Source organism: Pseudophryne corroboree, chromosome 2 (genome assembly GCF_028390025.1).
Source record: "Pseudophryne corroboree isolate aPseCor3 chromosome 2, aPseCor3.hap2, whole genome shotgun sequence".
NCBI classification, from domain to species: domain Eukaryota; kingdom Metazoa; phylum Chordata; class Amphibia; order Anura; family Myobatrachidae; genus Pseudophryne; species Pseudophryne corroboree.
Window position 1 is genome coordinate 355,341,754 of NC_086445.1, and position 19,103 is coordinate 355,360,856.

At 46.3% G+C, this 19,103-nt stretch overlaps 1 protein-coding gene across 1 annotated transcript in view; it reads right to left on the bottom strand.

Moving 5' to 3' along the window:
* The window catches only part of PROZ (protein Z, vitamin K dependent plasma glycoprotein), a 41,090-nt gene that overhangs the window by 881 nt on the left and 21,106 nt on the right, over positions 1–19,103 (bottom strand). Inside the window, exons 6-7 of the mRNA XM_063953125.1 lie at positions 5,355–5,437; positions 58–175 (exon numbers count right to left, since the gene is read on the bottom strand). Of these exons, the coding sequence (XP_063809195.1) occupies positions 58–175; positions 5,355–5,437 (201 nt within the window). The remainder of the gene's footprint in view (positions 1–57; positions 176–5,354; positions 5,438–19,103) is intronic.

Below are 19,103 nucleotides of genomic sequence, written 5' to 3' on the forward strand. Positions count from 1 at the left end.
ACTTTTTAGCATTCTTTAATGCATAAACAGGCAATAAGAACTATGTCTAGTACTTACCTAGGAGGATAAAAGAAGGGCTGTGCTGGTTGCTGCATTTTGCAGTTGTTAGTACCATAGATGGAGAGAGTATGACCCCACTGCAGTACGGTGTTCCCTCTGAGTTTAAGAGCAGCACCTTTAAATAAAATATGTTTTTAAGACCATTCCCTTGTGTTAGATCACCATAGGAACACTTGTGAAAGCTGGTATGTTGCCCACACAGCTGCACAAAAAAAAGGAAGTTATGCACTAGGATAAAATTTTACTTTTATTGTTTTGATTAAAATGACGTAGCTTTATGTTAACAAAACAATAAGGGAAATATTTAAAAAGGCAAGAAAATATACTAATGATATATGTTCTTAAGTAGGAAAAAGTGATTACAATGTGACTGCATACCAATAAATAATATACTAACTTCCCTGTGTGCTCATTGCTTTGTGTCATTTATTTTCATTCAGTATAGATATTTAAATGATCACTGGTATATATATATATATATATATTTAAGAAAAAAATATGATATCAATATGGAAATTATTACAATGTTCTATATCTATCTCCTATAATTAGGAAAGGAGGTACTGTATGTGTTTGTTACCCATTTCCACAGACAGATATCCTCAAACCAGGACCTGTTGGGAAAACTTATGGGTTGAAGTTGAGGAGGACCGCACTAGGGCCTTCATTCCGAGCTGATCGCTAGCTGACATTGTTCGCTGTGCAGCGATCATTTAAAAAAATGACAATACTGTGCATGCGTAGGCACCGCAATGCGCATGCGCGTTGTACGGGTACAAAGAGCATCGTTGCTGTGCAATGGTTCTAGCGAATAATCCATTTGCACAGCCGATCGCAAGGAGATTGACAGGAAGAGGGCGTTTATGGGTGTCAAGTGACCATTTTCTGGGAGTGTTTGGGAAAACACAGGCGTTTGCAGGGCGGGTGTCTGACGTCAATTCCGGGACCGTTGTTGCAGGATAAGTAACTGCAGGGCTCGTCTTATTTTGCACAAAATGTTTTTGTACCGCTCTGCTGCACAGGCGTTCGCACACTTGCAAAGCGAAAATACACTCCCCCGTGGCGGTGACTATGCGTTTGCACGGCTGCTAAAAGTAGCTAGTGAGCCATCAACTCGGAATGAGAGCCTAGGGGGTTATACAGAGTTGTTAGCAAACCAAAAAAGTTAGCAATTGGGCAAAACGATTGTTTCACTGCAGGTGGAACATATGTAACGTGCACAGAGAGTTTGATCTGGGTGGGGTCTCTTCAAACTGAAATCTAAATTGCAGTGTAAAAATAAATCAGCCAGTATATAGCATGCACAGAAACAATACAACCCTACCCAAATCTAACTACAAATGTTATATCTGTCCCCCTGCAGTGCAACATGGTTTTGCCCAATTGCTAACAACTCTGAATAACCCCCTAGATCCAGGTTAAATGTTTTTTTCTATTTGGGTGCCAGACTTTCAACATTACCAGTCAAAGTTTGCCAGAGTGTTACCACCATTATAACATACAGATGTGTCCTTATGCCGATTAAAATGATATGCTCCATGTGTATATTCTGTGTGCGAAGGTAGCTGTATCTGCTTAAGATGATTATCTTCAATTCAGTGCCGGACCGTGAGCCAAACAGTGCTCACGGACCGGCAGGTAAGGGTCCTGATTGGCTGCCAGACCGTGAGCTCTGATTGGTTCACGGCCCGGCGCCGAATTGAAGATAGTCACTGCCGCCGGAGAGTGAGACTGAGGAGCAGGAGAGGCGCATGCTGCGCTCTCCTCCCCTCATATGCAGCAAGCAGCAGCGTAGTGAGTAGCTCTGGATGGGGAGCGCACTGTGGGGGCATATCTGGCACTGCAGGGACATATGTATCTGGCACTGGGGGCATATCTGGCACTGCAGGGACATATGTACCTGGCACTGGGGGCATATCTGGCTGGCACTGGGGGAATATCTGGCACTGCGGGGACATATGTATCTGGCACTGGGGGCATATCTGGCACTGGGGCTATCTGGCACTGCGGGGACATATGTAGCTGGCACTGGGGACATATCTGGCACTGTTGGGACGTGTATCTGGCACTGAGGGCATATATGTATATGGCACTGGGGGCATATCTGGCATCGTGCGCATATGTATAACTGACATTGTGGGGCATATCTGGCACTGTGGTGTCAAAGTCGAAAAATATCATGATTCATATGCCTTGTATTAACCCCTAATGTGAGCGCATGCTGCTCGTCGCCTGGTCCCCCGTGCATACACATCCCCGCAGATTGCGTAAGGGACACTCCAGCGTCTCGTGCGCATGGGATGTGTAAATACGGCGGAGTTTGTGAGCTTGTAGCGTGCGACTCGATCGGAACATATTTAACCAAAATAGCGTATATTATAGTTAATATTCCCCTTAACAATGTCAGCAAGTATGGTAAGTTTTAAAACGGTTCTTGGACAGAGAGATTCCTCATTACATACTAGGAAGGCTCAGATAAAGGTTGGAAGGTAGTGTTTAGTATCCAGCTGTAGGGTATTAAAAGGGTAATATTCCTATGATAGTTAGGAAAGATTCGCATATTCCTGCGCATAGTTATGCGCAGAAGTAGAAAATAGATAAATTATATTTAAAAATAAATTACAAATAAGTGCAGGGTAAGTGAATGGAATTCAGTCATTTCTTTCCCACAGACTGAATACAATGGCCTTATTTACACTAAGCTTTGAGATTCTATGAAGAGGGCTTACACCTTTGTTTATGAATAGGGCCAGGTTTCTCTCCAGAATAATGAGTGCCGAGTTGTCATTGTCTCAACTGAAGGAGGGGACAGTGGGGTAAACAAAGCCCAGAGACAGAGTTTGTTTGGAAGATCCAAAACAATAGCTTTCCATAATATAACCAGGCAGACAGGAATTTGGAATACTAACAAGTCCTAGTCATCACCCACTTCTTGAACTAACCAATGGCCCCTGGTGCAGGACATGTCCCACCCCCCTAACCAATGGAAAAAGAGCACACAGTGTCTATTGTAGTATGTCTTGAGCTAGTGAATAAATATAGCTTGCAATAGGTTTTGTCACACAAGACTCTGCAAGGCTTTCTCCTTGATAAGCTGAGGACTGAATTCAGGTTGCGCCGGCGAAGGATTCTCACGTATGTATATTTCTCTGCAGCCACTTTGTTACCCGTTTATGTATGCCATTCATTCTCATTCTATGTATTTGTGTTTGCGATCGTTCGTTATTGTTTATATTTCTTTTATGTTATTCTGTTTAGTTATTAATGTTAGGACTGTAGTGTATAAGCTGTAACTGTTTTCTTTTCCCTTTTCTTACTAAAATCATCTAAGAAGGTGTTGGAACCTCACTAAGTATTGTGTGTTTCACCATTTATTACTAAGGGTTTCTGAGCTTCTCAATCGATCAAACAGCTTGCTTAATCACAAGGTTAACTAGTGTTACATCATTGCAGTACTAAGGTTTACAGTATAAGCATATTCGGTGTATAAGGTTTAAAAGGTTATTGACTGTGTGTGCGCTCGCTGTGTGTATTCCGTACACCCAGCGCAGCGTGTGTAAGTAACTTGCGTACCACGTGCAAGGTCTTTGTACGCAAATAGCGTACACAGTGCGTAGCAAGTGCACGTGGTTCAGCGGCCATTACGGCTCCACAGTATTAGTATATAGCTTATGTTAAAAGGTAAATATTTGACTTTATCAGTGGGGACATGTGTATCCCCACTGTGGGGCACATATGGGGCACATATTTAACTGGCACTGTGGAGCATATGTGTTCCTGGCACTATGGAGCATATGTATCTGGCACTGTGGGGGCATATATGTATCTGGCACTGTGGGGGGAATATATTTATCTAGCACTGTGGGAGCATACGTGTATCTGGCACTGTGGAGGCATTTCTATATGTATGTGGCACTGTACTGGGGCATTATATGTATGTGGCACTGTATAACATGACTAAAAACGGGTTTATGTCACAAGGTCATACTCCTACAAACGTCATACCTAAAGGTGTGCGCACAAAAATGGGTTGAGGCTTTGTGACAACTAGGCCATGTGCGCGCCATGATGGTGGCTCTTCCCCTTGACTACAGATCTTTTCTGGCTCTTTGCCTCTGACTGGTTGGCTACCCCTGCTCTAGAGCATAGGTCTGCAAACTCGGTCCTCATTACCCCCACACAGTGCATGTTTTGCAGGTAACCCAGCAGGTGCACAGGTGTATTAATTACTCAGACACATTTTAAAAGGTTCGCAGGTGGAGTTAATTATTTCACTTGTGATTCTGTGAGGAGACCTGCAAAACATGCACCGTGTGGGGTAATGAGGACTGAGTTTGCAGACCTATGCTCTAGAGCAGGCATTCCCAACCACGGTCCTCAAGGCACACCAACAGTGCAGGTTTTAGTGATATGCAGGCTGCAGCACAGATGATTAAATCAAAATTACTGAGCTACTAATTAAGTCACCTGTGCTGAAGCCTGGATATCACTAAAACCTGCACTGCTGATGTGCCTTGAGGACCGTGGTTTGGAATGCCTGCTCTAGAGGCTCAGGTTTTGCAGGGATTGCAGATTACACTTTGGTTCTTTGGGTTGGGAAGGGTCTAACATGCAAAACGGTCTCCTCTGAGTGTAGGGGGAGGAGCAGCACAGTGTGCCTAGTATGAGAGACCCCGACCCCCCATGTGTGCCTCTCAATATATATTTCAGTGCCACGGTTTATCTACCACTGCACCAGATAACTACAACTACAGGCTTTTTCTATCATTTGTTTCTTTAAAGTTATAGTTAATTGAGTTCTAAACACTATTACTGATACCCCTTTTCCACTAGCTCAAAAAACACGGGTAAATGCACAGGGGGGGGGCGCATTTACCCGTGTTTTTTGCTAGTGGAAACGGCTCCCTCTGCAAAAACTTAAATCAAGTGATCCGGGAATCCTACCCGGGTAGCTTACCGGGTTGAACACGAGTTCAACTCGGTAAGCTGTGCAGTAAACGGAAACCGTGTCGATGCGACACGGCTCCCGTTCAGTGTATGGAAGGGCGGCGCAGGGAGATCATGTGATCTCCCAGCGCCGCGTCACCAACTCGGCAATATGCCAGGTTGGTGAGTGTAGTGGGAAAGGGGGCTCTTATGCGGGTCGAGGCCGAGTAGCACCCGTGTCAGGCTCCCGGCTGCTACCCGCATCACTAGTGGAAAAGGGGTTTGAGTAATTACTTCTTAGCAAATAAGTAACCACAATATATATCTTGCAGCACACAATAGAATAATTATATTAAAAAATGTGTTACCTGCCAAGGGAAAGTATCTTTATGGTTGTCATGGAGACTTGACAGTGTTTTCCTATTCAGCATTTGTCCACATGCATAGGTATCTATCAGTAGAAGATTATTATCTATTGTTAGACATCACAAATTGTATGTACCATACACATATACAGGGAGGTACATAAAAAACATTGCATAATCGATTTAAGCAGCTGTTCCATATACCAAAATACTGGGAAAATTCAGTCACGGCAGAATATAATATAATAGTTTTTTTACCAAAACATTCAAGTTTAGAGTTATATAATAAAATCTGGTTTTAAAGGGCAGACTATTGGCTTTAATTTGAGGGTATTCACATTCATATTGGAGGAAGGGATTAGGAATTACAACTGTTTAATATGTAACACCCTCTTTTTCAAGGGACCAAAATTAATTGGACATCTGACTCAAGCTGTTTCATGGACAGGTTTGGGCTATTCTTATTTCTTCAGCAATTAAGTAGACAAAAGGTCTGGAGTTGCTTCCAAGTGTAGTATTTGCATTTGGAAGCTGTTGTTGTGAACACGCAACATGCGGCCAAAGAAGCACTCAATGCAATTTTGGTACATTCTGAGAGAAAAAAACGCACTGGTGAGCTTGGCAACACAAAAAGGACTGGGTGTCCACAGAAGACAACAGTGCTAGATGAATGCAGGATTCTTTCCATGGTAAAGAAAAACCACTTCACAACATCCAGCCAAGTGAAGAACACTTTTCGGGATGTTGGCATATCATCCAAAGAAAAGTCTTCAAATACAGAGGGGTCAACGTAAGGTGCGAACCATTTACAAGCTTCAGAAATAGACTGGGCAGATTAGACTTTGCCCCCAAAAAATTTTTTAAAAGCCAGCCCAGTTCAGGAACAGCATTCTTTGGACAGATGGAACTAAGATCAACCTATACCAGAATGATGGGAAGTCAAAAGTTTGTAGAGGGGCTGGAATTGCTCATGATCTAAAGCATATCTTCTTTAAAACAGTGTAGGCAGTGTGGTGTATTTATTACCAGTTATTTATATAGCGCACACATATTCCGCAGCGCTTTACAGAGAATATTTTGCCCATTCATATCGGTCCCTGCCCCAGTAGAGCTTACAATCTATATTTCCTACTACGTGTACACGAGCACACATTCATACTAGGCTTAATTTGTGTTGGGATCCAATTGACCTGCCAGTATATGGGGGTTTTTTTGGGATTGTGGGAGAAAACCAGAGTACCCGGCAGAAACTCACACAAGTACAGGGAGAATATACAAACTCCGCACAGGTAGAGCCATGGTGGGAATCGAACCCATGTTCTCAGTGCTGTGAGGCAGGAATGCTAACCATTACACCATACGTACTGATGGTATGGGCATGCATGGCTTCCAATGGCACTGGGTCACCAATGTTTATTCATGATGTGACAGAAGCAGCCAGATGAATTCTGAAGTGTATAGGGATATACTGTCTGCTCCATTTCAGACGAATTTAACAAAACTCATTGACCGGTGCTTCACAATACAGAAGGAAAATGACAGAAAAAGGTACTACCAAAGCAACCCATATGTTTTTAAGGCAAAGTAGTGGAATATTCGCCATTGGCCAAGCCAATCAAACCGATCAAGCATGCATTTCACTTGCTGAAGACAAAAGTAAAGGCAGAAAGACCCACAAACAAAAACTGAATATAGCGGCAGTAAAGGCCTGGCAAAGCATACCAAAGGAGGATACCCAGCATTTGGCAATGTCCATGGGTTACACACATCAGGCAGTCATTGCCTGCAAAGGATTCTTAACAAAGTATTATAATTAACATTTTATTTATGATTGTGTTAATTTCTCTTACGTCCTAGAGGATACTGGGGTCCACATTAGTAGCATGGGGTATAGATGGGTCCAGTTGGAGCCATGGGCACTTTAAGAAATCAATAGTGTGGGCTGGCTCCTCCCTCTATGCCCCTCCTACCAGACTCAGTTTAGAAAATGTGCCCGGAGGAGCCGGTCACGCTTTGGAGAGCTCCTGAAGCATTTTCCACCTTTATTTTAAATGTTTTTTTTTTCAGTCAGGTCTGTTTTGGCAGCAGTCTGACTGTTTCGTGGGACTTAGGGGGGATAACGGCCCAACTTCCTTAGAGTTAATGGTCCCGTTTCTCTGCTGACAGGACACTGAGCTCCTCAGGGAGCCATTTGCAAGCCTCACCACGGTGCAGCATACCCTCCCGCAGCACGCCATCACCCCCTAACAGAGCCTGAAGACCAGAGCCGGCCCTAGCCAATTTGATGCCCTAGGCAAAATTTTGTCTGGTGCCCCCTAGCACCGCTGCTAGTTCTGCATCTGACCCAGCAACACGCAGACAGGGGGCCCACCGGGGGGGGGGGGGGGGGGCTTGTGCCCCTGTGGGCTAGTAATGCCCATAATACACAAGATTCCACACAATAATGCACCTTACACATATGAGCCACATTAGTAATGCCCACAATACACATAATTCCACACAGCAATTCACCTTACACATATGCCCCACATTAGTAATGCTAGTAGTTTTTTTTTTAATAAAACTTACTTTTGCTTGCTGGTGTGCTGGCAGTCAGTGTGTGCGCATTCACAGGGAAGTGCAGCTCCTCCACAAGGACTCCAAGGCTCCTCAGCAGTACCAGGGGTTCTTAGTGAAGGGGGGGAGCAGTGTTAAGATTATAAGCACTACTGAGGTGTTAGTTCTTGCGACCCAGCTAAGTTTCACTTTTGCTAAAGGGGCGCTGTGTGGCTGGCTCTGACTTCTGTGTCTCTCTGAAGACCCTGCCTACATATACTGTGTTTTCACCTGGTGTCTATGTGTGTGTGTGGGTGTCCCTTCACAGTCATGTCCAGGGACTGTGTTTCTTGTGCAGCGGAATATCTCTCATCCCCTGGGGACTCACTACCCTGTACCCAGGATAGTGCTCACTCCCAGTCCAGTGGAGCTGAACCTCCAGGGTTAGCTTCCATAAAAGGGATGATTTCTAATATTTCCACTAAACTGTCTCATAATGAGAAGGGGATGCAATTCTTACGGCAGTCTATGGATGACCTGATAAATAAAGATTCAGCTCCCATGCCTGCGTCTCAAGAGCTCGCCATTTGCCCACAAAAGCGAACTCTGGCCCAAATCATGCAGGATGATACTGATCCTGATACATCAGATCCAGAGGAGGGTGAAGTGGATGCGATTGGAGGGGATGCTGTCCTGTCACAGGGGATTCAGGCCCTCATTGAGGCTACCAGAACTGTCCTGGACATTCCTCACAGGACAGAGGAGGAAGAGGAGAAATCTTATTTTAATACTAAAAAATCTTCAGCTACTTTTCCCGCTTCAAAGGAATTTAAAGCCCTCTTTGAAGAGGCTTAGGTAAACCCTAACAAGAAATTTCAGATCCCTAAAAGGTTGATTTCTTCCTTTCCCTTTCCATTAAATGATAGGAAGAAATGGGAGAACCCGGCGATTGTGGACGCATCGGTGTCCAGGTTGTCGCGTAAGATAGTCTTACCGGTTCCCGGGGCTGTGTCCTTAAAAGATGCGGCTAACCGCAAGAGTGAGACCACTCTCAAATCTTTATACACGGCGGTGGGGGTGGCCCAGAGACCCACTATTGCTTGTGCATGGATCACTAGGGCCATAGCTAAATGGTCGGGTAACCTAAGTGATGGTTTAGATTCCTTAACCAGGGACGATATTATTTTACTCCTATAGCATATCCAGGACACTGCTAACTTTATGGTGGAAGCCATAAAAGAAATTGGTGTGCTCAACGCACGCACCACTGCCATGGCAGTGTCAGCACGCAGGGGATTGTGGCTACGCCAGTGGACTGCGGATGCGGACTCCAGGAAAGGAGTGGAAAATCTGCCTTTCACAGCAGAGGTCCAGTTTGGGGATGAACTGGATAAGCTAATATACAAGGCTACAGCGGGTAAGTCTACATACCTTCCTTCCGCAGCTACCCCAGCTAGGAAAGCCTTCTCTGCTCCAACTCTGCAGTCCTTTCGGATGGCTAAATTCAAGGGCAAATCCAAGAGTTCTTCTACAGCCTTCAAAGGGAATAGACGTAAGCCCAGAAAACCTGCAGCTGCATGTTCTCAGGAACAGGCCTCAGGGTCTGCTTCCTCAAAGCCTTCAGCATGATGGTGGAACACACTGCCTGGAAGACAGACAAGTGGGAGCCCGGTTACGTTGTTTCAGTCACATTTGGGCAACGTCATGCCAGGATCCCTGGGTCAAAGATCTTTTTAGCACAGGGATACAGACTGGAGTTTCAGGAGCTTCCACCTCCCAGATTCTTCAAATCCGGCTTACCAGCTTCTCCAGAAGCCAGTTCGACCTTACAAGCAGCAATTTAAAAACTGGTACTGACTCAGGTCTTTGTTCCAATTCCTCTTCACCTGCAAAACAAAGGTTTTTATTCCAACCTGTTTGTGGTACCGAAACCGGACGGTTCGATAAGGGCCATTTTAAACCTCAAGTCACTGAACCCGTACTTACGGGTGTTCAAGTTCAAGATGGAGTCTCTGAGAGTGGTGATCTCAGGTCTGGAGAAGGGGGAATTCCTGGTGTCTCTCGACATCAAGGATGCGTACCGTCACATTCCGATTTGACCGCCTCATCAGGCGTATCTAAGGTTTGCACTGCAGGACTGTCACTTCCAGTTTCAGGCCCTGCCATTTGGCCTCTCCACGGCACCGAGAGTTTTCACCAAGATGATGGCAGAGAAGATGTTTCTCCTCCGCAAACAGGGAGTGAACATCATATCATACCTGGACGACCTGCTGATAAAAGCACCTTCCAGGGAAAGGTTGTTGGACAGCATTGCCCTCTCAACCAGACTTCTCCAGGATCATGGGTGGATTCTGAACCTGCCAAAATCCCACCTGGAACCTACACGGAGGCTTCTGTTCCTAGGAATGATCCTGGATACAGAAAGAACAAAAGGTGTTCCTTCCATTGGAAAATTGGTAATACAGTAAATGGTGCGGGATGTCCTAAAACCCACCCGGATATTGGTGCATCTGTGCATTCGCCTTCTGGGGAAAGTGGTAGCCTCTTACAAGGCTCTGCAGTACGGAAGGTTTCATGCCAGGCCATTCCAGCTGGATCTATTTGACAAATGGTCCGGATCACATCTTCAGTTGCACCAGAGGATACGACTATCGCCAAAAACCCGGATTTCTCTTCTATGGTGGCTCCAGACTTCTCACCTGACCGAGGGTCGACGGTTTGGGATTCAAAATTGGATTCTGCTAACCACGGACGCAGACACAACCTCAATCCAGGAGAGTGGAGCCTTCACCCGCAGGTGTTCGAGTCCTTAACAAATCGGTGGGGAATTCCACAGATAGAAATGATGGCCTCTCGTCTCAACAAGAAACTAAAGCGCTATTGTTCCAGGTTGAGGTACCCACAAGCAGTGGCGGTGGACGCTCTGGTGACTCCATGGGTTTACCATAGGGTTTACATGTTCCCACCTCTTCCACTAATCCCAAGAATTCTTAAGAGAATAAAAAGGGAAAAGGTTCAAGCACTTCTCATTGCTCCAGATTGGCCGAGAAGGGCCTGGTACGCGGATCTACTGGAGTTGCTCCTGGATGACCCGTGGCCTCTACCTCTGCAAGAGGATCTTCTGCAACAGGGGCCGTTCGTCTATCAAGACTTACCACGGCTACGTTTGACAGCATGGAAATTGAACATCAGATTTTAGCCCGGAAAGGCATTCCGAACAAGGTTATTCCAACTCTTATCCAAGCTAGGAAAGGGGTAACATCTAAACATTACCATCGTATTTGGAAAAAATATGTCTCGTGGTGTGAAAACAGGAACTTTCCTGCAGTGGAATTTCAACTGGGACATTTTCTCCTTTTTCTACAGTCAGGTGTGGATGTGGGCTCCTTGAAACTCCAGATTTCAGCCTTGTCCATTTTCTTCCAGAAACAATTGGCTTCCCTCCCTGAGGTTCAGACATTCTTGAAGGGTGTTCTGCACATCCAACCACCATTTCTGCCTCCCACGGCACCTTGAAATCTTAACTTGGTGTTGCAGTTTCTGCAATCGGACTGGTTTGAACCTTTACAGGTGTCAGCATCCGGAGTCTTACCTCCGGTTCTGGTCCCTGCGGCCTTCCTGTTGGTTGGCTGGTGTGGCTGCGACGGATAGGAGCTGCGGCAGTGATGTCCCCCGGCTGCTGGAACTCTGGAGGCCGGGATTCGGGTCCTGGGGAGCGGAGCATAGCAGCCGGAGGTGTCTGTTTCCCGATGTCCTGTTGCTGGAGTGTGGCGTCTGGGAGGCTGAAGCCAGAGGTAGTGGCTGTGTGCTGGTTCCACATGTGTCCTCTGTGCAGGGAGCAGCCATGTTGGAGACCAAGCCTAGCCAATAGGTATCCGAGTTCATGTCCAGCCAATCCGGTGCAATCTTCCCTTATAAAAAGGGGTGGATGCTTAGCTATGGTGCTAGTGCTTCAAGTTACTTGCTGCTGTAAGGTGCTCAACTTCTGTGCTCCCAGGTTAAGCCCTGGAATCCTGGTTCTGCTGTGGCCGCCCGGTCGTCAGTTCTGTTATTGCAGTCCTTTGCTTTAAGTTCACCGCCTCTTGCAGTTTAACCACTGGGTCCAGTGTCGGACTGGGGCATAAAGGACCCACCGGGGGATGCTGCTATAGAGGCCCATGCTTAAAGGTGTAGCCAGGTTCCAGTGGGGGTGTGGCCAGCCACCACAAAGGTTTGACTAACCATTACATGTTCTGTGCCCCTTGGTAAATATATAATAAACCAAATTGTTGTGAAGCATAATATAACATATGTATAATGCATAAATCCAGTGCACTAGGATAGTCTTGAACTCGATCCCTAGAGGAGGAGGAGGGCCCACAGGCAGTACGGCCCACCGGTGGTTTCCCCTGTGGGCCAGTCCGACCCTGACTGTTTCTACTATCCAGTAGAGGGTCTTTGTTTGCTGACGGTGCTCACAGCGAGCCTCTCTTCAACATCATATCACAAGTCATCTCTCCATTCAGTGTTCTTCAGCATCGTTTACAAATCACAAGTCATCTCTCCATTCAGTGTTCTTCAGCATCATTTACAAATCACAAGTCATCTCTCCTTTCAGTGTTCTTCGGCATCGTTTACAAATCATAAATCACTTCTTCATTCAGTATTCTTCATCATTGTTTACTAGTCACGAACATTTCGTCCTTCAGAATTCACTCAGACTTATCTCCTAGCTGTTGTATATGATTGAAGTCTCATTTAAACTGAACTAATCTTTCCTCAGTGTTTCATTCTCAGTCATTGATCAGTCGTCAGATCCCCAACTCAAGCCGAGTGTGACAACAGGAGGTTGACGTTAAGTTTCTTACGTGGAAGAATGTTACACTGTTGGCTTTGGCTTCCGCAAGGCGTGTGTCCAAACTGGGGGCATTGTCTCACAAAAGCCCCTATTTGGTTTTTCATGAGGATAGAGCTGAACTCAGAACTCGTCAGCAGTTTCTTCCAAAGGTGGTGTCTGCATTTCATATCAACCAACCTATTGTGGTTCTGGTGCTTACTGACACCTCTGCTACCTCAAAGTCCCTGGATGTTGTGAGGGCTTTGAGGATCTACGTGAAGAAGACAGCTCATCACAGAAAATCTGACTCGCTGTTTGTTCTCTATGATCCCAAGAAAATTGGGTGTCCTGCTTCAAAGCAGTTTATTGCTCGCTGGCTCAGGCTTACTATTAGGGAGGCCAATCCCGGGCCGTTTTTTCAATCCCGGGATTCCCGGGATCCCGGGATTGCAGTAGGGACCAGTGAAGGTTGTAGGGAGCAGCGCTGGAGGGAGGGTGTAGGTAGAGGTGCGGGAGGGTGGGTGTAGGTAGCAGTGCGGGAGGGAGGGTGTAGGTAGCGGCGCAGGAGGGATGGTGGGTGTAAGTAATAACACTTACTATTAGGCGGGCGGCCGCGGCAGCCATAGACACACTGAACGCGGCGGCATTTCAAATGAAGCGCCGACCACCAGCCAACCAGAGCTGGTGGACCGGCAGCCAATCAGGGAAGCGACCGCAGCAGCCGCTCCTGATTGGCTGTGGCAGCTTCCCTGATTGGTTGCCGGTCCACCAGCTTGATTGGCTGGCGGCCGGCGCTACATTTGAAGTGCCACCGCGTTTAGCTTGTCCATGGCTGCCGCCCGCCTAATATTAGTAAGTAATATTACTTACACCCTCCCGCACATGCGCACTGTAATCCCTTAAATCCCGGCATTTTTGGGTCCAAATCCCGGGATCCCGCTGATCCCGGGATTGGCCTTCCTACTTACTATCCAGCAGGCTTATTCATCGGCAGGATTGCCGGTTCCTAAAGTACAGGCCCACTCTACTAGGCCAGTGGGTTCTCCCTGGGCAGCTGCCGGGGTGTCTCGGCTTTACAGCTCTGCCGAGCAGCTACTTGGTCAGGATCAAACACGTTTGCTAAGTTCTACAAGTTCAATACTTTGGCCTCTGAGGACCTTCAGTTTGGTCACTTAGTTCTGCAGGAATCTCAGCACTCTCCCACCCGGTTTGGGAGCTTTGATACATCCCCATGGTACTAATGTGGACCCCAGTATTCTTTAGGACGGTGCTTCATTTATCTGCACTGTTACTTGGTTAAGTATTATTGTTGGTTCAGCCGTTGCTGTTCCTGTTCAAGTTTGGTTAGCATGGCTTTCCTCTTGTTTGTGTGTGCTGGTTTGAATCTCACCACTGTTCAGTTAAATCCTTCTCTCAAAGTATGTCTGTCTCCTCGGGCACAGTCTGAATCTGGTAGGAGGGGCAAAGAGGGAGTAGCCAGCCCACACTACTGATTTCTTAAAGTGCCCATGGCTCCTAGCGGACTTGTCTATACCCCATGGTACTAATGTGGACCGCAATATCCTCTACGGACTACGAGAAGAGGATTTACCATTAAGTAATTAGAATCCTATTTTCTCCAATTACATTTGAGCGCCTGAAAATAGGGGACTGTGGATAAAAATGGATGCAGTTCCTAAACATTTCATATCATATATTTGTTTATCCCGTTAAATTAAAGCTGAAAGTTTACACTTCATTTGCATCTCCATTGTTTAATTTAAAATCCATTTTGGTAGTTTAAAGGTGCCAAAATTATAAAAATGGTCAGCGTCTAAATATATATGGACCTAACTGTATGTGCCATGCAGCATACAGTCAGTGGAACAAGGTCAGAGACCGCAACACACTGTTGATGTAACAGGTAAGTATTGTGGGAATGTGGTTGTAGGTGCAGGTGTCGCGGACGTACCTGGATTCTTCACCCGGAGTCACTTCTTGGATTGGGTCCCACCACTGGAACCCTAGGCAGAGGGACGAGGAACCCCAGCCCCAGAGGACCCAACATATAAGTCACCACACATTAGGACGGTGACATAAAGATTTATTATTTGGAAACAAAGAGAAGTGATCACCTCTGTAACTTTAACTTTCATTTAAATAATAACACAGTATTTGCTTTTATAATACAATGGAAGAATTTTAGCATACAGTTATCTGAGGCAATAAGCCATATCTAAAAGTATTAACCAAATGTTACAGTAGGTGGCAGTATAACACCACTGGCACTCAAAGTCAGTTCTAGATAAGCGCTATTTGCAGTTTAAGTGTAACCTCCTAAACAAGATTCTCACACTGATATTCTGCAGCAGAGTAGGACTATCCTTAGTGGTCCCTTTAGTAGGTGAAGAAACTGGTTGGAAGCATTCGGTCACAGAGGCACAGTATAGCACAATTACAACTTAGTTACTAAGCAGAATACGACATGCAGGCACTAGAATAATTGCGGAGTTAGAAAGCAGGTTTAGAGTAGAAATGCAATCAGAGTTCCTCACAGGGAAGTCAGTACAATCTCTTATGAAATCACCTTTCCTCTCCAATAGGTTACAGTCTGCAATCTGTCGTGGTCCTATTCACCACCTAAGGACCATTACCTGGATATCAATATCAAGGATGATATATTACAGTCTCTAATAGTTATTAGATGGAGCAATAAATACAGTCACAGTACTGAAAAGCAAAATATGAGGTAGTAACAGTTTAGATGATAGCATCAGCATGCAATAGATACTCCCTCCTAAGCCAGAGCTTTTACTAGTCAGTGTCTCTCTAGCGTCCCGGATAAGCTTTGCAGAGGATTAGGTCCCAGGACCAATAGCATGCAGACAACAATTGCGTACAATGAGGGTGCAAATTAATTTAAAGCAGTTTCCGGTCAAAGCAGTAAGGTTATAAGCACAGCTGGCAGTTGCAGACTATATTAGTACCTGAGGCTCTGAATATCTAGAGTGTGTTCACAAAACAGTTCAGCGACACATGAAAGGTGCAGATAGATTGCAGGCAAGGTATAATAAAGCTGGCTGATACAAGCTGTAAAGTGTCTGAAATGCACAAGGGTCTGCTCTCTCCTGTCACACTGTTCACTGAGGCAGTGTAGAGTTTCTTTTGCTATCTGGCGCCTTCCTTTTCTGAGGTAAATTATATCCAAAAGGGTTGTGCTGGTCATTAAGTAGACTCCCTTATTGAAAGGTACAATATTTGATCCTGTCTGGTTATTAGCTGTGTCGGCAGAATAAAGGGAAAATAGTCTCTCTCTCTCTTGTCTCACTCTCTTATCTGACCCCTATTCAGCGGTGTATGCGGAGCTAGGTAGTTCTGAGTTGCTAGCTGAGGGTATTAGTTGGAGTGTCTATGCATCAGAAATAAGTACCTGCTATCAGCAGCCTCACCCACTCCCCTCGATCACATGAGACCTTTCCCAGCAGCTTCTCTCAGTACTGGGCAGGCTGGTGTCACTGCAGCGGCTGGCGGCTCTCACAGCAGTTTCCTCAGCGGCAGCTCCGCTCTCCACAGTGCGTCTCCTCACACACACTGGCACGAACCCTGCCTCCTCTTTTTCAAGCTCTGCCACAGCCAATCAAAACTCCATCAGCCTTCTCTCTCCCTCTGCCATTATAAGTAAGTACAAGGGTCCTAGTGCCTGTCCGCTCACTGGTCCTGCTGGTGTCTCCCAGGCAACAGCAGAAGGGAATGTTAACCCCTTTAGCATTAACAGGATGGGTAGTAATTGAAGCTCAGCAAGAGGAAAATAGTATTTTAATACCTACCGGTAAATCCTTTTCTCCTAGTCCGTAGAGGATGCTGGGGTCCACTTCAGTACCATGGGGTATAGACGGTTCCGCAGGAGCCATGGGCACTCTAAGACTTTTCAAGGGTGTGAACTGGCTCCTCCCTCTATGCCCCTCCTCCAGACCTCAGTTATAGGACCTGTGCCCAGGGAGACGGACATTTCGAGGAAAGGATTTACTTTTATACTAATGGTGAGATTCATACCAGCTCCCACCTCAACCATGCCGCACAACATGGCATTCAACATGACACACGCCAACAGGCATGAACCATTTACAGCAACATGCTGAAAACAAATGAAACACAACTTGTGTAACTATAAAGAACAAACTGCAGGTAAAGTACGCACTGGGTTAGGTGCCCAGCATCCTCTACGAACTAGGAGAAAAGGATTTACCGGTAGGTATTAAAATCCTATTTTCTCATATGTCCTAGAGGATGCTGGGGTCCACTTCAGTACCATGGGGTTATACCAAAGCTCCAGTACGGGCGGGAGTGTGCGGATGACCCTGCAGCACCGATTGACCAAACTTGAGGTCCTCATCGGCCAAAGTGTCAAACTTATAAAATTTAGCAAATGTGTTTGAGCCTGACCAAGTAGCTGCTCGGCAAAGTTGTAAAGCCGAGACGCCCCGTGCAGCTGCCCAGGATGAGCCCACTTTCCTAGTAGAATGGGCCTTCACCGACTTCGGTATCGGCAAGCCTGCCGTAGAATGAGCGTGCTGAATTGTCCCCCTGATCCAGCGCGCAATAGTCTGCTTAGAAGCAGGACACCCAATCTTGCTGGGAGCATACAGGACAAACAGAGCCTCTGTTTTCCGTAACCGAGCTGTTCTTGCGACATAAATCTTTAAAGCTCTAACCACATCTAGAGACTGTGACTCAGTGAAAGTGTCAGTAGCTACTGGCACCACAATAGGTTGGTTTATGTGGAAGGACGAATCCACCTTTGGAAGAAATTGTTGACGAGTTCTTAACTCTGCCCTATCTTCATGGAAGATCAGGTAAGGGCTCTTGTGAGACAAGGCCCCCAACTCAGACACCCGCCTTGCGGATGCCAAGGCCAAAAGCATCACCACTTTCCAAGTGAGAAACTTCAATTCTATCTCCTGCAGAGGTTCAAACCAATCTGATTGAAGGAACTGCAATACCACATTAAGGTCCCATGGTGCCACTGGAGGCACAAATGGAGGCTGGATGTGCAGAACCCCTTTCACGAATGTCTGAACTTCTGGAAAGGAGGCCAATTGTTTTTGAAAGAAAACTGATAAGGCCGAAATCTAGACCTTGATTGACCCCAATCTAAGGCCCGCATCCACACCAGCCTGCAGAAAATGGACAAAACATCCCAACTCAAACTCTTCCGTAGGAGCCTTCTTGGATTCACACCAAGACACATATTTTCTCCAAATACGGTGGTAATGTTTAGACGTTACTCCTTTCCTGGCCTGAATAAGAGTGGGGATGACTTCATTGGGAATACCCTTTCGGGATAGGATCCGACGCTCAGCAGCCATGCTGTCAAACGTAGCCGTGGTAAGTCTTGATACACACACGGCCCCTGCTGTAGTAGGTCCTCTCGAGGAGGAAGAGGCCGAGGATCTTCTATGAGCAACTCCTGAAGATCTGGATACCAAGCCCTTCTTGGCCAGTCTGGGGCAATGAAGATTGCTCGCACTCTTGTTCTTCTTATTATTTTGAGAACTTTTGGAATCAGTGGAAGTGGAGGGAAAACATATACCGACCGCAACACCCACTGGGTCACCAGTGCATCCACTGCTATTGTTTGAGGGTCTCTCGACCTGGAACAATATCTCTGAAGCTTCTTGTTTAGACAAGATACCATCATGTCTACTTGAGGAACTCCCCAAAGACTTCTCACCTCTGCGAAGACTTCTTGGTGGAGGCCCCACTCTCCTGGATGGAGATCGTGTCTGCTGAGGAACTCTGCTTCCCAGTTGTCCACTCCCAGAATGAAAATTGCTGACAGAGCTCTTACATGTCTTTCTGCCCAGAGGAGAATCCTTGTCACCTCTGCCATTGCCGCTCTGCTTTTCGTTCCGCCTTGCCTGTTTATGTACACGACTGCTGTTACATTGTCCGACTGGATCTGCACGGGATGATGATCTTGAAGAAGATGTACCGCTTGTAGAAGGCTGTTGTAAATGGCTCTCAATTCCAGAACGTTTATGTGAAGGCAGGCTTCCTGGCTTGACCATTTTCCTTGGAAGCTTTCCCCCTGTGTGACAGCTCCCCAGCCTCGGAGACTTGCATCCGTGGTTATTAGGACCCAGTCGTGAATCCCAAACCTGCGTCCCTCTAGTAGGTGAGAACTGTGTAGCCACCACAGGAGTGAAATCCTGGTTTTGGGGGACAGGATTATTTTCCGGTGCATGTGTAGGTGGGATCCGGACCACTTGTCCAACAGGTCCCACTGGAATACTCAGGCATGAAATCGGCCATCCTGTATGGCCTCGTAGGCCGCTACCATTTTCCCCAACAACCGAATGCAGTGATGGATCGACACGCTTGTTGGTTTCAATATTTGTTTGACCATTTTCTGGATTTCCAGA